The sequence below is a fragment of the Myxocyprinus asiaticus genome, chromosome 34 (assembly GCF_019703515.2).
Source record: "Myxocyprinus asiaticus isolate MX2 ecotype Aquarium Trade chromosome 34, UBuf_Myxa_2, whole genome shotgun sequence".
Classification (NCBI taxonomy): domain Eukaryota; kingdom Metazoa; phylum Chordata; class Actinopteri; order Cypriniformes; family Catostomidae; genus Myxocyprinus; species Myxocyprinus asiaticus.
In genome coordinates this window covers 34,195,961-34,221,599 of record NC_059377.1, presented here as the reverse complement: position 1 = coordinate 34,221,599, position 25,639 = coordinate 34,195,961, and the positions used below count along the sequence as shown (strand labels likewise).

The 25,639-nt window shown below is 35.9% G+C and overlaps 1 protein-coding gene and 1 long non-coding RNA gene across 2 annotated transcripts; one reads left to right on the top strand and one right to left on the bottom strand.

Moving 5' to 3' along the window:
- Window positions 1–1,246: 1,246 nt before the first annotated feature.
- LOC127425487 (uncharacterized) lies at window positions 1,247–7,269 on the bottom strand. Its single transcript, XR_007894626.1, has 2 exons — window positions 6,906–7,269; window positions 1,247–2,162 (listed from the first exon to the last, which is right to left on the bottom strand). It is a non-coding gene; the product is annotated as an uncharacterized LOC127425487 (long non-coding RNA).
- Window positions 7,270–14,759: 7,490 nt separating this feature from the next.
- Window positions 14,760–23,099, top strand: LOC127425558 (C3a anaphylatoxin chemotactic receptor-like). The gene is made up of 3 exons (XM_051671672.1): window positions 14,760–14,954; window positions 17,101–17,608; window positions 19,163–23,099. Exons 2-3 carry the CDS (start codon window positions 17,102–17,104, stop codon window positions 19,673–19,675), a joined length of 1,020 nt encoding a protein of 339 aa, XP_051527632.1. The 5' UTR covers window positions 14,760–14,954; window position 17,101; the 3' UTR covers window positions 19,676–23,099.
- Window positions 23,100–25,639: the final 2,540 nt, after the last annotated feature.

Below are 25,639 nucleotides of genomic sequence, written 5' to 3'. Positions count from 1 at the left end.
AGAGCACCAGAATCAAAGAATCAAGGTCTTGCTGTTGTTGGTAAATTCTATTAGCTTTCTCACAAAAAAAAATAAAATAAATAAATAAAATAAAATGGACTCAACATAAGTTAACTTAGTTAACTTATATTATTACTAGTCTTAATTAAGTTACTGTTACTCTATAAAGCCTAAAGTTGTCATTAATAAAAACAATCAAGTGTTTAATTAATTAAACAGTACTTGAAATGTCACATTTTGCAATCATAACTCAAATATATATTTTCTTTAAACTTTGGCTTCAAGTACTACTAACTCAAAATTATCAAGTACAAAATTGCGGCTTTGTGGGATACCATAAGCCCTTGCGCTTCAATAAATTATGTATGTTTGGTCAAGACAATGGAACTTATGGGGAAATATAATAATTATTACAAAATTAATTAGTGCTAATTGATCCTTACACTATATTTGTTAGATTAATAATAGATCTAGAATTTATATATATATATATATATATATATATATATATATATATATATATATATATATATATATATATATATATATATATATATATTATTTAAAAAAAATTCAGTCTGGGCAATGTTATATAAGAGAGAGATATGCCATAATTATCTTTACTAAAATAAAAGTCTATTTTTTATTTCTTTGGCATATATAACAAGTAAGTTCTTCAGAAAAAGTTAATTGTTATTATTCACTGGAGTTTTTGTATGTTAATGTTCATCTGAGAACTTATTGTATTTTACAGAAGAACCTCTTTCATAAGCATACTTATGAAACAGCATATTGCTGTTACCTCAACATCAATATTACTTCAATTAGCTTGATTAAATGGTTAATTAATTTAATGATTAATTAAATAATTTCACAGTATGTCTTACGTGTCTTAATTACAAAGAATGTTGATCAGAAACAGCACGGATACCAGATTACAGTAGTCAAAAATCCCCTGACAGAAATTCAAAAGACACATGACAAATAAAGAGAGGAACAAAGAACTTCGGTTTATGCCTTTTCCCCTCTATTTTACATTCCATGCATAAGATTTCATTTTTTTTCCTTCCTGATTTGTATTCTTTCGTGATAACTCTTAAAATAACATCTTAAATATTATAGTCTATTTATAATAATTTATAACAGATTCAAACATGGCTCATTCAATCAGAATTTAAAAATCCAAATAATCAGAATCCAAATAAATGGCTGCTAAAGCTTTAAGCTATCATGTTGAAGTTAAATATATATATATATATATATATATATATATATATATATATATATATATATATATATATATATTGAAGAAAAGTTGAAGAAAAATGTTAAAATGGTTGCTCTAAAAATGTTTACTTTTAACTTTGTCACTTTTTTCCACACTTTTTCTTTATACAAATGCAGAAATGGTCTAGTACATGAGGCTGTACAACTATTTAAACAAAAAAAAAGTATCTGTAATTGCCAGTTTATAGCTAACCTACTTTAGTGTATGTTTGAAGCCTTCTCTTGAGAAAGTTTAAAAAGTAAACTGCATTTTTACCACAGCGTACTGAATGGTAATTGCTTCATTTGCACTTGCACTGGTGGGAAAAAACAGCAAAATCCAACACATCGCCCCAGTCAAATATAAGCTACAAGCAATACACACTACACAAACAAACAAAAACATATAGTAGTAATGAAAACCTATAGGATGAAGGTTCTAATAAAAATAGACCAGAATGGGTAACAGTGATGCAAGTAACAGGACTGAAAATTTAGCCTAAATTCAGCCTAAAGCTAACACTTGTATTGGCTAGCACGTTTGAGACAAAATATTGGCTTGTATATTGATAAACTTACATTTACCACAAATAAAAAATAATATGTATTCATATTGATCATTTTTCTTACAATGACTCAGGTCACAGGGTTGAATGGTTGATCTTGATGAATGCAATCAACACAAAATTTTGTGTAAAAACTTCTTTTTTTACAGCCACAGAAATGTGTGATAGTACAGAATACTGTGCCCAAAAGAAATAAAATAAAAAATAAGGGAAAAACCTGCTACCGGAAGACTAATCAATGTAGAGAATAATATTAGGAGTCAAGAGAGAGGAAGTGAGAGGGTTTTCCGGAGGCTGGACTGGAGACGAAAGTGGAAAGAGAGCGGCGTCCTGTGGGAGTGATAAACAAACAAAGAGCAAGATTATTGATTAAAACCCTGAGTATAGAAGATACATCGGATGGTGTCAATGATATGGATATGAATTATTAGGAAGTGAGATACAATAAAAGTTAAAAAGGACCTATCATATGAGTCTGAATATGAACAATCATCACATGCTAAGAACAGGAATGTTAGGAATGAGTATACGAATGAGGATGATGGGAATGAGGTTAAAGTAATGATCACTTTCATCAAACAGGCAGAACATTTTATACATCCAGTTAAACTATCTAAGACTATCTAAGCAATAGAGAAAGAAATAGAAATGGTGAAAGAGGCATCATGTCTTAGAAATGGGAGAGTGCTAGTCAAGAGTAAAGATGAGAAACAGAAGATGAAGATTTTAAAAATGAAGACGCTAGCAGGTGGCAGGGTTATGTGTACTGAAGTAGGCATTAAAAGAAGAGGGGTTATAAGCGGAGTGCCCATTATTGTGTCAATGGAAGAAATTAAAAAGGAAGTTTGGTAGGGGGTAAGGTCATAACAGCCAGAAGATTGTTGAGAAGGGAAGGCAATGAGAAATGCGAAAGTCTGTCGGTTATGATTCAATTTGATGAACCATCGCTACCATCAAACGTAAGACTAGGATTTATTAACTTCCCAGTAAGAGAATATGTACCTCCATCCTTACAATGTTTTAACACTAGAACTACCAAGGCAGTCATTTTGACCATTTTAAAATTTTGCAATGTAATAACTTTGTTGAAATAAAACCCATATAACCATAGGATCCTGACTTTTCTTAAATGTGTGTATATTTTATTCTAACATTGTTATTTTATTCAAATTACAAAACACAAAAGAGTTCTGAGTATTTCTTCCTTGATTGGCCATAACGGTCATATTGACCGTACACCTTATAGCGTGTCATTTCAACGTTTGCTACTTTTTCCCGCCGTTGAATATGCGCGTCACTGTTGCCTAGCAACTATTTTTTCTAGTTGTTTTTATATGCTATTGCTAAGCTAAAATTTAGCTTTAGCTTTGAAATGTCAGCAAGAAAGTGATTGACTGCCACAGAGGCTTTAGCCTTGCTTCAGAGCCTTGATGATGCTGAGTCTGATGGAGGAGCAGGTTCAGATAGTGATGTCTCTTGGTCTCTTGACAGTTCATCTGACACTGAATCTGAGAGTGATTCAGAGAGTGATTCAGAGATAATGCCGGTTCGTAAAAAAAGCTGGGTGGACACCTCCAATTCGACAACTGCTGTCATTCCATCTGCTACTGTTCCAGGTATGTTAGGCTGATCCTAGGAAGACTATAGTCTGGCTGTTATCAGTAATAGCCTACTTCAATGTTATGACGAAATAGCCTATATTATTATTATTATTACCTTGTTATTATTATGCTAGTGTTATAGTATAGCCTAATGCATAAAGGCTAATATCACCCCTGATAAGATTGATATTTCATGAAATAAAACAAGCTAATAAGGCTATAATTTTTTGGCGACAGTGCAAAATCCTGAATCATCAGCTGTGCCTGCTGTGCCAACCACAAAAGCACTCAGCCTGCCACTGGATGAAGAAGCTGTCTCACTAAATCCACCTTCAGCAGAAAGGCATGAAACGGCGAAAGACGGCACTATTTGGACTGTTATACAGTGGGGTGAAAATAGAGGAAGGCTACAAAGTCAAAATGTCTTGACAGAAGCTGCAGGCCCCACAGCGCACGCAAAGCGCAACATTGAAGATGCCCTCACTGCTTTTCTCTGTTTGATTGATGATGGCATGTTGAAGCATATCAGGGACTGCACCGTTGCTGAGGCACACAGAGTCAAGGAGGACAGCTCATGGGATATGAAGGCCTTCATTGCTCTCGTCTACATTCGTGGCACGCAAGGTGGAAAAGTTGTTGTACCAACACAAAGAGGCACCAAAACACTTTCCCAGACTTTCGGCTTCATCATACCACGTTGGTGGAACGACCTTCCCAACTCCATCCGTGAAGCTGACTCACTCTCTGTCTTCAAAAAACGACTAAAAACACATCTCTTCCATGAGCACTTAACCAGTCATAAAAAAATAAAAGAAATTCCTGTTGCACTTTATTCTGTTTTGAATACTATTCTGATGCTAGTGAAACTTTGTAATACGGCACTTTTCATACCACTGTCTCCTTAAGATGATTCGCTTATGTGTTCCTCTTTTGTAAGTCGCTTTGGATAAAAGTGTCTGCCAAATGAATAAATGTAAATGTAAATGTAAATAAAGAAAAGGCAGTTATTGGCTAAATATGTTGAATATGTATGGGAATGTATGTCCAAAAAGTAAAGAATGTGACAGCATAATGGATAATGAGTTTAGTTTATTTGAGTTAAAAATAGTCATTAATCAATTAAAAAATACTGCACGAGGCGAAGATATGATAAGTTATGAAATATTAAGGAATTTACTCAAGATAGGTCTAAATATTTTGCTGAAAGTATATAATCAAATATGGAATGAAGGCACAATACCTGTAGAATGGAAAAGGGCAATAGTGATACCGATAGCTAAACCAGGGAAAGATATGATAAAAGCTAATAGTTATAGGCCAATAGCCCCTACCTCTAATGTATGCAGAATCATGGAAAAAATTATTGTAAAAAGACTTAATTATCTTTTAGAGAAAGCAGGAATTATGTCACCATATCAGAGTGGATTTAGGAAAGGAAGGTCCACTACGTATGCTTAGGTGTTATATGAGAATCAGGTTAAAAAGGTGCTGGTAATGAAAGAATATCTGTTTGCAGTATATTTCAACATAGAGAAGGCCAACGATACCTTATGGAGGGAGGGACTGTTGATTAATTTATTTTTTTTAAACTGTCATTGAATGGAAAATTTTATAATTGTGTATTAGATTTTCTTTTTAAACTTACCTTTCAGGTAAGAGTTTGAGAGGAATTGTCAGCTCAACATCAAACTGTTAATGGGACACCACAAGGCAGTGTAATCAGCCCGGTACTATTTAATTTAATGATACATGATGTGTTTGATAATTATATTGAATATTAAAATAAATATGGGAATGGCTCTTTATGCAGATGATGGAGCAATATGGAAGAGGGGTCGAAACCTCAAGATGGTAGTCAAACAAGTGCGGGAAGTAATTGGAGAAGTTGAGGAATGGTCCTTGAACTGGGGTTTCATCAGTTACATGACCAACTACATGGTATTTACAAAGAAGAAATTTAAAGAGCATAGCAATTCTAGCTTGAAATTGTATGGCCAACCGTTGGAAAGAGTATTGTTGTTTAAATATCTTGTTTTATGGTTTGATGAGAAATTGAGCTGGAAAAGGCATATTAGTAAATTAGAATCAAGGTGTAAACAAATTTGTAACGAGCGATGGCTGGATGTCATTGGGGTGCTAATTGTGAGACATTATTATGTATGTATCAAACCTTGATACGGTCTAGTTTGGATTATGGTTGTATGGTCTTCAACTCGGCATCTAAAATAGTATTAAAGAAACTGGACGTAATACAGGCCAAAGCACTAAGAATCTGCTCTGGAGAAATTAAAACCTCCCCAGTAAATGCGATTAGAGTGTTAATGATGCCATTGGATTTAAGAAGGGAAAAATTGGCTATGACACAGGTATAATAATTGTATACTAGCTTGCCTCTTAAAAGCTCTCACACAATATTACCCTACCATTGAGCCATAGATGGTCTAGGGAGTATTCAAATGCACACCTACATGCACTCATTCATGTACATTCCAACATTTCTACACATTCTTGCTTACCCTCACCACAATCCAAGCTCTGAAAACTTCACAGTGTTTACTCACTGGATATTTAAGTTGGAGGACTGATTTTGTTGTATTTAAATTAACCTTTGTTTCCTTTTTTCCCCCTCTTCTTCCCTTTTTATTTTTGCATTTATTCTTATTGCCACGTTGTGCAAACCATCTGCATGAATCTGCCGCTGAGAACCCAAACATGAACTGATGCACACAATATTATCAATCGTGTTTTGTTTTTTATTGTTCATGATTGTGAATTGCTAGTTGCATTCTTGATGTTGCAAGATGTTGTTTTTTTTATATGAGAGACAATATAATTGGGGGGGGGGGGGGGGGACTTCTTTCAAGTGTTTATGCATTTATTTACACATATTGCATTTAAAGTGTGTGCGTGTTAAAAAGAAAATATCAGTGATCTTTTCTACACCTTTGTGTAATTGGTAGCTTTGAGCTATCCTTTGGGTTAAATGATTACATTTTGACAGGCTTAATCCTGTCTGGCACCCAAATTTTATTTAAAAATGATTCATTTAAATTTAGTTTAGGGGCTGCCACAGTTACAAATGTGATGTTTAAAACTAACTACTTTTTATGCTATAATTTTACTATTATTAAGAGAATAGTTTACCTAACAGTTCTCTCTCCAGGCACCATGTCTTTATTGCTTTAAAAAAAAAAGTAATGGATAGTGTCATTGTGGAGGTGAGGGTGTGGTCAAGCACCCATCTGGACAGAAAGCAGTAAGGAGTTCCACCTGAAATGAATTGCTACTAATTACCATTTCTATGTTAGCAGTGAGAGACGGGGAGATAAATCGTCCCAGTCCACAGAGTGGACTGGCACACCAGAGACTGTGTGTCCATTTTTACAGAGAGTGTGTTGTTTATGCAGAAAATCAGTATTTTGTTTTATGTTGAAAAGCAATTTTTGTTAAGTTTGCAATAAAAGTGACTCACGTGGACTGTGGAAACCAGCTACCGCTTCCTCCTTTATCTACCCCAAACACGAACCTTGTCACACTGGTGCCGAAACCCGGGAAAAGGCTTGTGTTCCAAATAATGCTGTCATTTCTCCAGAGCCTATACCACTGCAAGACATTCTTTTTCTGTTGTGGAGTAATTTGTTTCTGCTCTGTTTAGTGACCTGCTGGCATAGGCAATCACCACCTCTTGGCCCTGCTCTTTCCGCTGTGCAAAGACGGCACCAAGCCCGATGTCGCTGGTGTCGGTATAAACAACGAATGGAAGTTGGAGATTGGGATGGTAAAGAACAGGAGGTGAGGCAAGGCATGATTTCAGTTGTTCAAACTCTTGTTTGCACTATGACAAGTTTCGTGTTTGGTGCAGATAAAGGAGGAAGCGGAAGCTGGTTTCCACAGTCCACATGAGTCACTCTTATTGCAAACAAAACAGAAATCACTTTTCAGCATAAATGAAACAAAATACTGCTTTTCAGCATAAACAACACACTCTCTGTAAAAATGGACACGCAGTCTCTTGTGTGTGTGTGCCACTCTCTCCCTCTCTCTGTGCACTGGGTCGTTTTTATCTCCCCGTCTCTCACTGCGAACATAGAAACGTAATTGGTAGCAATTCATCTCAGGTGGAACTCCTTACCGCTTTCTCTCTCTCCAGACGGACGCTCGACCACGCCCTCAATTCCACAGTCATGTATTTACTTAAAATATTGAAAGTGCAGTCTTTTTAGACCCCATCTTTGACCAGACTGATGAAAATCAAGAACTGAAAGCTAACAAAAAATAAAAATTTGGTCAGACTTTCTAACAAGCACAAACACACATACTCACACAAACATTGACTATTTTTGCCCTGTATATCTTGGAATAGGCGATTCCCAGGAAAGCATTATTTGTAAATCTTTGTCATTCTCACTTGGACAAAGATTCAACATGCACACAGTAAATACCACAGGATGTATCACGTGACTACATAATGAAACAACACTAACACTGAAATTAATGGCCTATTGCACACTATGTGAACGGAAGCTGTTGCTCTTTTTCTTAGAGAAATGTTATTTTATTATTGAGAACTGAAGTGTTTGTGTGTACATACACTGGCAGCCAAAAGTTTAGAATAATGTACAGATTTTGCTCTTTTGGAAAGAAATTGGAACTTTTATTCACCTACTCATACTATTACAATTTGGAAAAAAAAATTCAGAACTTCTTAAACTACTTCAAAGAGTTCTCATCAAAAAAATCCTCCACGTGCAGCAATGACAGCTTTGCAGATCCTTGGCATTCTAGCTGTCAGTTTGTCCAGATACACAGGTGACATTTCATCCCACCCTTCCTTTGCCCACTCTAACCCTTTCTTTTTGTTTTTCTGTTTCAAAAGTGGCTTTTTCTTTGCAATTCTTCCCATAAGGCCTGCACCCCTAAGTCTTCTCTTTACTATTGTACATGAAACTGGTGTTGAGCGGGTAGAATTCAATGAAGCTGTCAGCTGAGGACAAATGAGGCGTCTATTTCTCAAACTAGAGATTCTGATGTACTTATCCTCTTGTTTAGTTGTACATCTGGCCTTCAACATCTCTTTCTGTCCTTGTTAGAGCCAGTTGTCCTTTGTCTTTGAAGACTGTAGTGTACACCTTTGTATGTAATCTTCATTTTTTTTGTCAATTTCAAGCATTGTATAGTCTTCATTCCTCAAAACAGTGATTGACTGATGAGTTTCTAGAGAAAGCTGTTTTTTTGCCATTTTTGACCTAATATTGACCTTATGACATGCCAGTCTATTGCATATGTGGTAACTCAAAAACAAACACAAAAACAATGTTAAGCTTTATTTAATTAACCAAATAGCTTTCAGCAGTGTTTGATATAATGGCAAGTGATTTTCTAGAATCAAATTAGCAATTTAGCATGATTACTCAAGGATAAGGTGTTGCAGTGATGGCTTCTGGAAATGCGGCCTGTCTAGATTTGATCAAAAATGACTTTTTTCAAAAGTGACGGTGCTGTTTTTTACATCAGTAATGTCCTGACTATACATTGTGATCAAATTATTGAATTAAAGAACAAATTTCCTTCCTAAACTGCAAAATCTGTTTATTCCAAAAAACATTATTCCAATCTGTTGGCTGCCCATGTGTACGTACAAATACACAGTTGAAGTCAGAAGTTTACATACACCTTTGCCAAATACATTCAAACTCAATTTTTCACAATTCCTGACATTTAATCGTAGAAAAAAAAATTCCTTGTCTTTTAGATCAGTTAGGATCACTACTTTATTTTAAGAATGTGAAATGTCAGAATAATAGTAGAGAGAATTATTTAAGTTTTTATTTCTTTCATCACATTCCCAGTGGTTCAGAAGTTTACATACACTTTGTTAGTATTTGGTAACATTGCCTTTAAATTGTTTAACTTGAGTCAAACATTTTGGGTAGCCTTCCATAAGCTTCTCAAAATAAGTTGCTGGAATTTCGGCCCATTCCTCCAGACAGAACTGGTGTAACTGAGTCATGTTTGTAGGCCTCCTTGCTTGCACACCCTTTTTCAGTTCTGCCCACAAATTTTCTATCGGATTGAGGTCAGGGCTTTGTGATGGCCACTCCAATACCTTGACTTTGTTGTCCTTAAGCCATTTTGCCACAACTTTGGAGGTATGCTTGGGGTCATTGTCCATTTGAAAGACCCATTAGCGACCGAGGTTTAACTTCCTGGCTGATGTCTTGATGTTGTTTCAATATCCAAATAATATTCCTTCCTCATGATGCCATCTATTTTGTGAATTGCACCAGTCCCTCCTGCAGCAAAGGGCCCCCACAACACGATGTTGTCACCCCCATGTTTCACTGTTGGGATGGTGTTCTTCGGCATACAATTCTCACTCTTTTTCCTCCAAACATAACGATGGTCATTATGGACAAACAGTTCAACTTTTGTTTCATCAGACTAGAGGACATTTCCCCAATAAGTAAGATATTTGTCCCCATGTGCACTTGCAAACTGTAGTCTGGCTTTTTTATTACAGTTTTGGAGCAGTGACTTCTTCCTTGCTGAGCAGCCTTTCAGGTTATGTTGATACAGGACTCATTTTACTGTGGATATAGAGACCTGTCTACCTGTTTCCTCCAGCATCTTCACAAGGTCCTTTGCTGTTGTTCTGGGATTGATTTGCACTTTTCGCACCAAACTACGTTCATCTCTAGGAGACAGAATGAATCTCCTTCCTGAGCAGTATGATGGCTGTGTGGTCTCATGGTGTTTATACTTGTGTACTATTGTTTGTACAGATGAAAGTGGTACCTTCAGTCATTTGAAAATTGCTCCCAAGGATGAACCAGATTTGTGGAGGTCCACAATTTTTTTTTCTGAGGTCTTGGCTGATATCTTTTGATTTTCCCATGATGTCAAGCAAAGAGGCACTGAGTTTGAAAGTAGGCCTTAAAATACATCCACAGGTACACCTCCAGTTCAGTACACCTCCTATCAGAAGCTAATTGTCTAAAGGCTTGACATCATTTTCTGGAATTTTCCAAGCTGCTTAAAGGTATAGTTAACTTACTGTATGTAAACTTCTGACCCACTGGAATTGTGATATAGTTAATTAAAAATGAAACTATCTGTCTCTAAATAATTGTTGGAAAAATTACTCGTGTCATGCACAAAGTAGATGTCGGAGTAGTTAAAAGATGAGTTTTAATGACTGCAACCTAAGTGTATGTAAACTTCAACTGTATACGTGTGTGTGTGCGTGTGTGTGTGTGTGTGTGTGTGTGTGTGTGTATCTATATATATATATACACACACGCACTCACTTAGCAAATTATTAGGAACACTGTGGTCCTTGTAAAGTGTTGTAGCCCATTTGCCTCAAGATTCGACGTGTTCTGCATTCTGAGATGCTATTCTGCTCACTACAATTGTACAGAGTGGTTATCTGAGGTACCATAGCCTTTCTGCCAGCTTGAACCAGTCTAACCATTCTCCATTGACCTCTCACATCAGCAAGGCATTTCCATCTGCAAAACTGCCGCTCATTGGATGCTTTTTGTTTTTGGCACCATTCTGTGTAATCTCTAGAGACTGTTTTGCATGTAAATCCTAGGAGATCAGCAGTTAAAGAAATACACAAACCAGCCCGTCTGGCACCAAAAATTATGTCACGGTCGAAATTACTGAGATAAAATTTTTTCCCCTTTCTTATGGTTGTTATGAACATTAACTCCTGACCCGTATATGCATTATTTTATGCATTGCACTTCTGCCACCCGATTTGCTTATTAGATAATCACATGAATAAGTAGGTGTACAGGTGTTCCTAATAAAGTGCTCAGTGAGTGTGCATATATATAAGTTTTGTTTGTTTGTTTTTTGATAATGAGACTGTGTTGAAAAGATGTAGAAGAAAAATTGTTGATGACAGCAACCCATTCATCTAGCAGCCTATTTGCATTCAGGTAGCCTAAACATGAAGTCAAATAACAGTACAACAGTACATAAACAGAACATAATGTATTATTATAGTATCATAGAAACAGATGTGTGAAAAGTTTCAGGATATGTTATGCTTAATTGACAATACTGAATTATTTTATTTCACATGTCAGTACATTATATAAATTAATAATTTCGGTCTTCAATGACAATAATCCATATAATTTAAAATAAACATTACTGTGGTGAATCTACACGAGACAGAATTATTTTCTGCAAAACTACATTTCACCATGAGGAGGAAGCACAGTCAAGCAGTAGAGAGTCATTGGCAGGACCCAGAGAGTGAAGATTTTTCTGATTAGCACATTGTCTTTGCTAGTAAAAGCTGTAACTACACAATTTTGCCGACAATAAATTAAGCTTTCTTCATTGAATACCATTCAGAAGTAACCCTGTATTCTGTAAAAAATAATATTTTTTGCAAGCAGCATAGATCACACATATTTTATTGTATTAGAGTAGATGCTTTACCGGTGCCTGATTTATGTGCAGGGCAGTTAAAAGCCTAAAATGGACTCATTATTTATATTTAAAAATATACATATTTTCCCTGCCTGCTGCCTTTGGTGTAAGGATAGTCGCTACAGAAAGGCCTTAAAGGGTTAGTTCACCCAAAAATTAAAATTCTCTCATCATTTACTCACCCTCATGACATCTAAGATGTGTATGACTTTCTTTCTTCTGCAGAACACAAATGAAGATTTTTAGAAGAATATCTCAGCTCTGTAGATCCATACAATGCAAGTGAATGGTGATCAGGCCTTTGAAGCTCCAAAAGTCAGTATAAAAATAATCCATCAGACTCCAGTGTTCTGAAGCCACAGGAAAATAATGTACAGGCAAAGATGATTGGTTGATGGCACCACAAGAACGTACACAATCTTAAAGGGTTAGTTCACACAAAAATGAAAATTTTCTCATCTTTTACTCACTTTCATGACATCCCAGATGTGTATGACTTTCCTCCTTTGGCAGAACACAAAGATTTTAAGAAGAATATCTCAGCTCTGTTGGTCCATACAATGCAAGTGAATGGTGACCAGAACTCCAAAACTCCAAAAAGGAGATAAAGTCAGCATAAATGCAAGCCATCAGACTCCAGTGGTTTAATCAATGTCTGAAGCGATCCAGTTGGTTTTGGGTGAGAACAGACCAAAATATAACTCCTTTTTCACCGTACATCTTGCCAATGCAGTCTCTAGGCACGATCATGATTTCAAGCTCGATTACATTTCCTAGTGCTTGACGCATGCGGAGAGCACTAGATGGCATTATAGGAAGTGTAATTGAGCTTGACATCATGACGCTAAGGAGACTGCTGTCAAGATGTACAGTGAAACATTTTGGATCGCTTCAAAAGACATTGATTGCCCACGAGCAAAGATGGCAGTATTAGGCCCACTTTCAAGATTATTTAGGCCAAGAACCGAGACAAGAAGGGATCGTCTAATTTACAGTGGCGAGCCGTGCGTTTAAAGTCTAGGCCTTCAGTGTGATTCATGCCATTAAGAAAACACAGTTTCACAATGAATAAGACACCCTATGCCTTTGGGCATCATACATTATGTCGCAGCTAACTAGTAATACCAATTTAAATTTTAAAAACATATCCACGCACGAAAGCCAGAACTTGAAATGACACTTAATGCTCAAGCAAGCCTAATTTTAACTGCAGCATGACTATTTTGTGAAATGAATGTCTCCCGAACAGACATTCAAAAATCATAATTTTTCATGTGAATCTACCAAGGAGGTCTATAATACCTAATGAACTAATAATATCTGATAATATTTGCGATTTAAATGTCGCTTGCAATAAATTTAGTTTCGTTAGGGTACATGGTTATGCTGCGTTCCATTCAAGTTGGATGTGGGATATTCCTTCTTGGTATCTCCGACCATAAATGCATTCCATTCCCCGATATTCGGAACTGCAGCGCTGCCATTAGCTTAGCAGGGGTTTGACTCTAATTAGAGATGTCTCCTAGCAACCCAACTGATAAACAATGCTGCAGGTGTACGATTATCAAAAGAGACTATAATTGACCATGTTTTATACACCTGTTTCTGCAGGCGTTTGTTAAACAAGCTTTAATATCATGTAATGTGCAAACTAACTCATTTATCGATATTGCTTAATAAAGTGAATGTTTATCACTTACTTTGTATATCTCCCTGAGTGTCGACATGTTTGTCCCTGCATCTCTGCGAAATCAGAGTTGAGAATTTCTGCACGAGCCTACAAGTTGTAATTCTGGTTTAAAGATGCATTCCATTGCACTTTTCCTTGTAGGAAGTTGTAAAATCCGACTTTTCGAGTTGAATGGAATGTAGCACTACTTTTCAAAACTTGATCCGACATTGAATGCTCAAGGAACCTAATTTACACTTAGAAAACTCCTGATGTTGTTATAACAATGCAAAAAGCACTCACCAATTTACTTGAGGTGAAAATCAGTCCTTTCCTGTTTAATAAATTAAGCAATCACACGGTCATGCAGAGCATCCCGTGTTTTTAAATTCATAAGGATCTCTTTCTCAATGGTGATGACAACCGACTCGTCAGACAGCTTGATCTTTTGCTCTTGAATTACATACATCAGTTAAAGTGTGATTGTGTCACTCAAGGACAGCTAGAAGGCCTCAACTGATACATATCCTAAAGTTCACACCCACCATGAACAAATAAATCAGTCTGATTGGCTGATGAATCTGACAATCTGACTTTAGATGCCTATTCACTTGCACTGTTGAGGGATTCTGAAGAAATTCTGAAGGCCTGAGGGGGTGGACCTCAGACTCGTGCTGCTTCGGCTAACAAGCTCGGCTTTGGGCATGCGATTTGTGAAACAGTTGTCACACTTTGCTTGTAAGAATCAAGGAATAAATTCTGACTGGTTAAAATTTTCATTTTTCTCTATTTGTTTGTAGATTAATTAAGAGTGGAAAGCAATTAAAAATGCATAGGCAAAAAGGTGATTGAGAATGAAAGGATGAAAGATATTTATTTATTTGGCATGTTAGGCCGGCAGAGAAGGCTTTGCTGGCTCTGAGAACTTGCCACTGCTAACTTATATGACCAACATTAGACCAATATATCAGTTTATATATATATTGGCTATGCTGGTCCACCAGCTAGACCAGAACCAAACTAGCACTAACCAGCCTAGACCAGCATGGGAATTGCATGCTGGTTAAACTGGATTTTTCAGGAGGGTTGGCTGGATTTTTCAGCAGGGTTGGCACTCAGAAATGCATGGGTGCAATAGTTACACATACTTTTGTGTTTTCACACTTGTGATTGTCTCCTCCTCCTTCCTGTCTGTCTCCCCTTGTTGCCTAAGAAGACACTTCTGAATAACTAGACAAAAGTTGAAACATTAAAAATGATACCAACTGCAATGAATGTCATTGAATAGGTCACTTGTATATGTATCTGCACACTCTCAGCAGGACACATTCATGAAGGATGAAGCAGAAGAATTCTCCACAAAACTAATACGTGAGAAACACTCATTGAAACTGTGTATAGGTAAGAACACCCACACCAACTCATCAGTAGATTATTTATAATTCAGTTCTGCTTTAGAACATCATTGTTTTTACAATCACTTTTTAATCTAGGCCTTGCAATATAAAATGTTTTGTCAAATTGTTGGGATTATTAATATTGCTTCTAATCAGTTTTATCACCTGGACCCTTTAGGTTGCCAGACAACTTGCATTATGTTTATTTAACTGTATGCTGTAGCTTACAATACTAGCTTAGCAACCACACATTAAACATGATAACTGTGAACAGAGAGCTTATTAAATTGTATGAACGTGTGGGTAGCCTACAGATCAAGATTCATGATCTGTTAAATTCAAGGTTATGAAAATTAGGGCTGTTGATCTAACCCATCAAAATATGAATTACTACAGTCTCGACCAACACAAAATAGGTATCGTTTTAAAGCTTAGAAGCTGTACTTTACAATGCATGTAGGCATTATGGCTAAAACTGAACAAGTGCTTTGAAATTTGCAAACAAATCAGAAGTGTTCCGTTTTTATAATTAATTAATAATTTTATTTTATTGTAATCTGTAAAAACATCAAACTGATCAAATAGCCATGTGTCGTATGTCATTGGAAATATCTCAAAGAGCAGAATACAACCAGACTAATATAGTAATAGCTAAGTATGTCATTGACAGACATAAACAGGTGTTGCTTAAATGCCGCATTTTCTCTTAAAACTTCACGAAAAATTAACGGAACATAAAATATCACATAGCATTACTTAGAGGAGGTGATTATCTTTAAAACGAGCTCACAACGTAATCATATGCAGAAATTACTGGATAAAACACACGAAGAACAATGTGCACAGCACACAATTTGGTGTCTGACTAAAAAGATGACTTCATAGTACAGTTGTAGTATGTTGTCCAGTATCATGGAACTCTAAACCAGTCATATTAGGATTCAGATTGCCGCAACCAGAGGTGGAAATCATCCAAATATGGGCAGAGAGGATCGTTCATTCTAATTACATATGGCCACCAGGAGATGGCACCAAGTACATGACATAGACTCAATGATGGCTCAAATGACACAGAATGAAACTGAATGAGATCTTGTAATTCATGCCTGCAAGTCATTATCATGTTATTAGTTCTTATGTAGAATTACTATGTTTTATTTGTTTGGAGAGGCTTTTGGACACTTGGAAATGTTTTTGGAGACTAGGATAAATTATTTTTGTAATGCTATAACATTTGATTGCTTTTTTGTATCAACACAAAATTTTACTTTGACATGATTGGGAACTTTTTTTTGGCTCAAGTTTATTTTTTTGATTGTTCAGCAGTTTCTTAGGCTGAGAGTCTCAGAAATTATCATAATCAATAAAAAAGTTTTCTTTAAAATTATACCAAACACTTGACCCTCCTTGTTTTTTTGTTTTGGGGGGGGGTGACACTGAAACAGGAAATCTTTAAAAACATCCTCGGAGCTTAAAGGGTTAACATGTTAATTTAGTGTGATTTAAGTATATGAAAAATAATGCATTGAATTTAATGGAAATAATGATCCACCCAACCCATACGTAATAATCTTTGTAATTGTTAAGTTCCTACCATCAGAGCAATTCAAACTTGATGTATCACCTTGATGTTTTTTCGAATCTGTTGCAGTAGGGGGCAATCATTGCGACTACACATGCCTCATCATACCAATGAGAGCAGGCAGCACAGCCTTATATTATAGGCAATATTTCAGATTATTTTAATTATTATACACTAAATAATCTTTATTTGGGGGATTTTCTTAGTTTTATTAATATATTATTAATCAATTTGCTAAAAATGTAATAAAAATTGTATTCTATTGAGCTTTTTAGAGAGAATTATCAGGAAAAAGTTGCACAAGTGTAACGTAACTGAGATACAAAAAAATCTCTAAGCTGTGTGTTTTTAAGAATCTATGCAACTGTAAATATACTTGTATATCTAAGCAGCTTTGTACAGTATATACAGTACATTTAACAATGCTTCAAGCTTCTGTTTAGTGTACCATTTTGAAACAGACTCTGAGCAAGAACGAGTTGGTCTAAACTTATGAAGCATAAACTGCTTCCGTGGACCAATGCATGTTTTAAAGGTTATTTTAAAGGTTTATCTGTCTTGCTTGTAGAATGGGCTCCAATACAACTCTTCTTCACTCCACCTCCCAAATCTTAACTACAGTGGACATTTTCTTCTACACCATCATCGTTCTCCTTGGCACCACGGGGAACTCTTTGGTCATCTGGGTGGCTGGCTTCCGGCTGAAGCCCAGTGTCAACAATGTATGGTTGGTCAACCTCGCTGTAGCTGACCTGATCTTCTGCTTGACACGAATCACCTCACTCACCAAAATAATCTTCTTTGATCACTGGCCTTTTGGAGTGTTTCTCTGCAAGTTCAATGGCTTCTTTAAGTATGCCAACATGTTCTGCAGTGTCTTTCTTCTGGCTGTCATCAGTGTGGATCGAATGCTCTGTGTGTGGCACCCAGTGTTCACCAGGGAAAGACGGACATTACGTGCTGCCCGTGTGGTCAGTTTAGGAGTTTGGATTGTGGCGCTCATCCTCAGTTCACCATACTTCATGTACCGACAGGTTTTTCCCGGCAAGAACAACTTGAGCCACTGCTCAATGAAGGTCAGAGCAACTTTACAAATGTCAAATGTTTACTGGCACCCCTGACTAGCAATGCACAAACAATACTTTAAAATATAAACAGTATAATTATAGAGAGAAACTCAATACCAGCATGTGAGAAATACTGTACTTTATTAAGTACAGCGTTTATTAACCAACCAAAATAATTTATTGATTTTATTAAAAATCAATGTCCTTCAAATCAAGGTTTCATAATTATTGGTACTCCTCATTTAGTTCTTAGTGCAACCACCACTGGCAAGGATAACAGCGTGGAGTCTTTTCCTGTAATGTTTGACTTTGGACTTTGGACCATTCCTTTATGCAGATCCTTTCAAGATCCTTCACATTCAGCCCACAGGTTTTCGATTTCATGACTGAGATGGCCATTTTGTTGTCACAGAACCATTTCTGTGTGGATCTTGAGGTATGTTTTGGGTCATTGTCTTGTTGGAAAGTCCACCTATGGCCAAATCCCAGCCTTCTGACAGAGGCAACCAGATTGTCAGCCAAAATTGCCTGATACTTGGTGAAATTCATTATGCCATCAATCTTAACCAGTGCCCCTGGGCCTCTGTAAATAATACAGCCCTAAAGCATCACTGACCCACCATCATATTTCATCGTGGGTATGAGGTGCCTCTCCTTGTATGCATCTCAATACTGTATCTCATGTTAAATTTTGGTCTCATCTGACCACAGCACCTTCTTCCAGACATTATTTAAATATAAGTGCTTGCATCTGTGTCTTGGGGCCAGAAAGGGCTTTCTTCTGGCAACCCTTCGTAAGAGCCTGTGGTTGTGGAGGTGTCGTCTGATGGTGCTTTTTTAAACCTGGTGACCTCAAGATGCCACCAAGGCCTGCAATTCTTTCACAGTGATTCTTGGGGATTTTGTTGCTTCTCTCACCATCCTCCTCCCTATCTTGGGGGACAAAATGCATTTGTGTCCTCTACCATGAGGTTTTCAACTGTTCCATATCTTTTGAATTTTTTAATTATTGCCCTGACATTGCTCAGTGTTATATTCAATCGCTTGTGAATCCTCTTGTAGCCATTACCAGATTTATGAATGTCTACGACCATCTGTCTCTTTTGAACTGCCAGTTCATGGTGTTGAATGTCGAAGGGATATTGCATGCGTGTTACCTAATTTTTATACCCTGGTGAAACAGGAAGTGATATAATGGCTCAATATTTTTCATTAAGTCTTAGATAAACTTAAATTAGTGGAATTTAATTCCTGATTTCATTTTGGTGGATGTTATTTACAATAATCTTTAAGGGTGCCATTAATTGTGAAACCTTGATTTGGAGGACATTGATTTTTAATTAAATCAATAAATGATTTTGCTTGGTTCCACTGAAAAATTAATAAGTGCAGTATTTCTCACATGTTGGCATTTTGAGTTGATCTCTATAATTATATTGTTTATATTTTTTTTAAGTATTGTATGTGCATTGCCAGTCAGGGGTGCCAGTAATTTTGGAGCTCACTGTACATGTATAAAGAATGACTGGGGAAATTTATAATTTAATTTGTCTAAATATGCAGGAGAAAGGAGCTGCAGAGGTTTCCAATTCAGCAAAGTACATTTACTACTGCATACGCTTCATATGTGGATTCCTATTGCCCTTCCTGGTGATTTTTTGCTGCTACATACTAGCTGCTATTGGGATACGGAGAACACAGTTCTCTGGCAAATCAAGGCCTCTCCGGATACTTGCCTTATTGGTCTGCGCCTTTTTCCTGTGCTGGGCCCCCTACCATTGCCTTGGGCTCGTCAAGTTGGTGAATAAAGACAGCGAGGCAGTAAAAGTGGGCTGGGATATGGTATCAAAATTAGCTTATTTCAACAGCTGTGTGAATCCAGTGCTGTATTTTTGCATGGGACTGGATATGAGGTGTCGCTGCAACCAAAGCCTGTCAGGAATTTGTCAAAGAGCACTAATGGAGGCAGGCCATGCTCTGCAATCCCAGGAAGGCACTGCAGAAGAAAGCTGTAGTTCCATTCCAAAGACTACAGGCACAGTTCATAGTACATCTGAGTACATGACTAAAGTTTAGTAGAGGTTTGAGTGAAGGTACTGTAAGTTGTCATGTGTTCTTGTCAGTTCCATCAGCTTACTCTGCATATCTTTATCTGATGTTGCTATCATTTCCTTCAGAGTTTTCAGAAGATATTTTCATGAAATTTATCTTATCGAATACATCATGTTCTGTAGTCTGCTGTTTCAAATTATACAAAAATTCGAACTATTGTTTATACTTTGGGGGGAATAAACAGTCACTGTCAGTATTGCCCCTCCAAAAATGCCAAAGAGGGTGAACTACAGAGTAAATATTGCCTCTATACAGTAAATACTTTTTTTAAAAATCTCGAATATTGAATAAATGACTCACATACATGAGAATGCCCTAGATATTAAGCTGATGTCTTGCTTTTATTGTCTTGTTTTGGATGGATGAGTTATATCAGTGGATATTAACTTCTCTAAAAAATAAACAACTTTAAAAAGTGTATTCCATGTCATTAAAAGTAAATGTTGTTTATTGTTTTTTGTTAGACATGTTGCATTGGCATGTTAATGCATCTAAAACATAAATAATCTTTAATTTCATTTGTAAGTTTTCCCATGACTGTAATCAAAATACTGTATAATACCAGTAAATACAAGTTTGTGTTTTTTATATTGAGAAAAGGTAGTAGCTTTAAATTATTTTGCAAAGTATCATGTGCTAGTGAAACTAACGCCTAAAGAGGAAATGAATTGCATTTTTCATCACAGAATAGAAGCCACATATTTTGCACTTGCATTAAAAAAAAAACTAAAAAAACATTTTGTCACTGGGTAAACACACACACACACACACACACACACCATATTTTTCCACTTTTGACTTAACATAATTATGCAACAGAGATACCACAAGCGATGTAGACCTCACAATGAAAAAAAAGAAACTAACAGTTCCAGTGAAGCTGTAATACTAAAGATGGAACCATCTGCAAAAGAGTAATATGAACCAAGGTCTAAAAATTTGATAAATAGGATGTATTTACTAGATTGCTTAGGAAATATACTATATTGCTTAGGGGTCAGAGTCATTTCACAGGAAATTATATGATATGATGTGGAATTTTATTGAAAGGTTTATGAAAAGGTTTTTTCAGAAAAGTTCTGAAACACTGAACAATTAGATATTAAAAATTTTTACTGTATTTTAAGGCTACTGAATCATTGATAATTCAGTGCGTTTTTGCATTGAAGCGTCATAAAGCATCGAACTGTATTGCTTTCAATCTCACATAAAAAGGTTTTTCTAGGCACAAAATCTTTCATCTGCAGTTTTTGTTATTTAGTCAGCAAGTTTAAGACCAAGCTTTACCTTGTTTTATTAAGTCAACAAAGCAGTGGCATCGTCTTAGCAAAACTAAGCATCATTCAGTTATTGATATAAACTGTTTCTCGTAGTTGGCATGCCAAATCAATATTTAAATTAATTCACTAATATCCTATACATTTATCCATTCAGCCACTCTAAGAAGGAAAAAGGTTGAATGATACATTTTTTCTGCATTATTATGTCTCACTACCCAGCAGCACAATTAACTCTTAAACGCATACCTTGGATTTTTAGTGACCCGGACATCATTTTACCCCCTTTACCTCATCCATTTTTTTGGAGTTGTGCCCACACCTCTTTAGTATTCCACAATCTTTCTCTTATAAATAGTGTAACACAAAAATATATATGTATATATACTGTATATACAGGTATATACAGTATGTGTAAATATATATATAATAAAAAAAAAAAAAATTTAAATGGCTTGAGTACCACAAGTGTATAGGGTCATTAGAGACCCTAGGTATGTAATAGTGTCATTTTTCTTCTTTTTTTTTCCAAAGATTATATTTTTAGGATTATTTCATATCTATATAAATTTACTATCACAAGATATCTATTTATTTGTTTATTAAAAGAGAAATGAGTACTATATTCATACAAATAAATGCTATGTATATCACGTTGATTTTCTGTTTAACAGTGGTGAATTATTAGTATTCCATATGCGTATACACACAAACTGTATTATACATGTTATTTGTTACTCAAGTTGGCGCTGATGTTTCAGTGATTTACTTGATTTACATTTAACATTGCAATTTGATGAAGAAACAACGTGGAAGTAAACTAGCATACAACACAAGAACAGTATGATATGACTATTGTCATTTTGGGTGTACTACTGAAATTCTGTAAGTTATAAATCTATTTAGACTCAAAAAGTGCCTGAGAAAATACTAATGTGTAGCTTATGTGCATCTTATGTGTTACTGTATGTATAGCTCAATATGTGTTTGACAGCCAGTTGCGTCTCTTGAAATTTCAGTGTGAAATTAACGAATCCTGTTCTAGATTTGTCCTGATTTGTTGCATTATCTCTTTGAAAAATTTAAAATAAAACATAAAAACATATTTTATTCTATTATTTTGTAATTGTCTTGAAAATATTTTGAAAATATCTGGGCATTTTGTAGATCCATTTTTGATACATATATATATGTGTGCCGAGTCTCTAAAGACCCAAATATGTAGGAGTATTTTGTGAAATTCCCATGCATTTAAGGGTTAAGCATTAAGAAAGTCATGCTGGCACTCTTTCAGATATTAAGGGCAATGCCAATTTCTCAAATCCCATTTACTGTATATCAAGGAGGATCTTACTTAACTGCAGTCACATTTTCCAGTCTCCTGACACCATAACCTTTATACAAGAAAAATGATTGCATGATACATAAATACAATATAAACAAATTCAGTATTCAGACCTGGGTACCATACAACGTCATCCCCTCTCCCCACCCCCCAAATGACATACTACAAAGAGGGAAGATAAAAGCAACTGCAAGTGATATCAATAACCTTTTCATGAGTAGGGTCTACATTTTTTATGACAAGAAGAAAAAAAAAAGAAAAAAAATACCTACACTCAAGTAAGGTGGGCAGAGTGTAAAGGATAATTTTGTTATTTAAATTTTTTATTTCTTGTCATAAAAACAGAAAATACTGTATTTAATATTGTAAACATGTGAACAAATGGATTATGACTGCTGTACTGTTTTTGTTTTATTTTATTTCTTTTTTATATATGTAAAAAAACGAATGTACAAATAATATCAGCAGTCCGGTTTGCCTATATGCACTGTTTGACTTCTCAGACATGTGTGTGTGTGTGTGTGTGTGTGAGAGAGAGAGAAGCGCAAATGTATCCTATTATAGTGGTGCTTTTATGATAGTTTGGCTGTCTGTTTCAGAAAACAACTGTATTATATGCCTGAAAAGACTGTTTGAGTTGCTGTTTGTGTGAATGAAAACCGCATCTGCACCTAATAAGTAGAAATGGCTGCATGCATGGGAAGATCGTGTTTAGATATGATGGCTGTGCATATACAAGCTGTGAACTGTTATTGTGGTACTTTGGTGACAGTTAGGCTGTTTGTTACATAAAATAAACATATTATGTGGTTGAAGAGACTGTATGAGTAACTGTTTGAGTGAATATGCAGCTGAAGTCAGAAGTTTACATACACCTTAGATACATTTAAAATCAGTTTTTCCTGTCCTGACATTTAATCATAGAAAAAAGTCCTGACATTTAATCATAGAAAACATTGCCTATTTTAGGTCAGTTAGGATCACTACTTTATTTTAAGAATATGAAATGTCAGGATAATAGTAGAGAGAATTATGTATTTCAGCTTTAATTTCTTTCATCACATTCCCAGTGGGTAAGAAGTTTACATACACATTGTCAGTATTTGGTAGCATTGCCTTAACATTTTTTACTTGGGTCAAATGTTTTGGCTAGCCTTCCACAAGCTTCTCACAATAAGTTGCTGGAATTCCGGCCCATTCTTCCAGACAGAACTGGTGTAACTGAGTCAGGTTTGTAGGCCTCCTTGCTTGCACACGCTTTTTCAGTTCTGCCCACAATTTTCTATCGGATTGGGGTCAGGGCTTTGTGATGGCCACTCCAATACCTTGACTTTGTTGTCCTTAAACCATTTTGCCACAACTTTGGAGGTATGCTTGGGGTCATTGTCCATTTGAAAGACCCATTTGCGACCATGCTTTAACTTTCTGGCTGATGTCTTGAAATGCTGCTTCAGTATATCCACAAAATTTTCCTTCCTCATGATGCCATCTATTTTGTGAAGTGCACCAGTCCCTCCTGCAGCAAAGCACCCCCACAACATGATGCTGTCACCTCCATGCTTCTAGGTTAGGATGGTGTTCTTTGGCTTTCAAGCCACACCCTTTTTCCTCCAAACATAACGATGGTCATTATGGCCAAACAGTTCAATTTTTGTTTCATTAGACCAGAGGACATTTCTCCAGAAATTAAGATCTTTGTCCCCATGTGCACTTGCAAACTGTAGTCTGGCTTTTTTATGGCAGTTTTGTAGCAATGGCTTCTTCCTTGCCGAGCAGCCTTTCAGGTTATGTCGATATAGGACTCATTTTTACTGTGGATATAGATATTTGTCTACCTGTTTCCTCCAGCATCTTCACAAGGTCCTTTGCTGTTGTTCTGGGATTGATTTGCACTTTTCGCTCCAAACTACGCTCATCTTTAGGAGACAGAATGCGTCTCCTTCCTGAGTGGTATGATGGCTGTGGTGTTTATGGTGTTTATACTTGCGCACTATTGTTTGTACAAATGAACGTGGTACCTTCAGGCATTTGGAAATTGCTGAAGGATTAACCAGATTTGTATACACTACCATTCAAATGTTTGGGGTCACTTGCCTGAAATGTTTCTCATGATCTTAAAAATCTTTTGATCTGAAGGAATATGCTTAAATGTTTGAAATTAGTTTTGTAGACAAAAATATAATTGTGCCAACATTTTAATTTACTTAATTACAAAACTAAAATTTTATTAAAAAAAAAAAAGTTTTTGAAATGGATGACTTGGACCAAATAATTAAGAAAAGCAGCCACTAAGTGCTCAGCATATAGATGGGAACTCCTTCAATACGGTTTAAAAAGCATCCCAGGGTGACGCCTCAAGAAGATGGTTGAGAAAATGCCAAGAGTACATGTCTGAAAAATCTAGGCAAAGTGTGGCCACTTTGAAGATGCTAAAATATAACAGTTTTGATTTATTTTGGATTATTTTTAGCCACAATATAATTCCCATTTCTATTATTCAATAGTTATGACTTTACTATTATTCTAAAATGTAAAAAAAAAAATTTGAATAAGTGACCCTAAACTTTTGAACGGTAGTGTATATTTAGAACATTTGAGAAAGTCAGTTTAAAAAAAGGGCTGCACAATGTTAACCAATCAGAACAGTGGGTGTTTACGTTGAAGTTTAAAGGAGGTGCTTAGGCCAAAACCAAGCATTTCAGACAGAGAGCCAGAGACAGAGACAGAGTGCAAAATGATCATATATATATATATATATATATATATAAATAAAACTTTACTAACATTATCAGTTGACCTCAGGGAAGATAATAAAACTATATATATATATATATACATATATAAAGAGAATTTCATGACCCCTTCATGAACCAGACTTGTGGAGGTCTTGGCTGATTTCTTTCGATTTTCCATGATGTCAAGCAAAGAGGCACTGAGTTTGAAGGTAGGCCTTAAAATACATCCACAGGTACACCTCCAGTTGACTCCAGTTAGCCAATTAGCCTATCAGAAGCTAATTGACTAATTGTCTAAAGGCTTAACATCATTTTCTGGAATTTTCCAAGCTGCTTAAAGGCACAGTTAACTTAGTGTATGTTAAGTTCTGACCCACTAGAATTGATGTATTCAATTAAAAGTGAAACTATCTGTCTGTAAACAGTTGTTGGAAAAAATACTCATGTCATGCACAAAGTAGATGTCCTAAACGACTTGCCAAAACTATAGTTTGCTAATATGAAATATGTGCAGTGGTTCATAGATGAGTTTTAATGACTTCAACCTAAGTGTATGTACAGGTGCATCTCA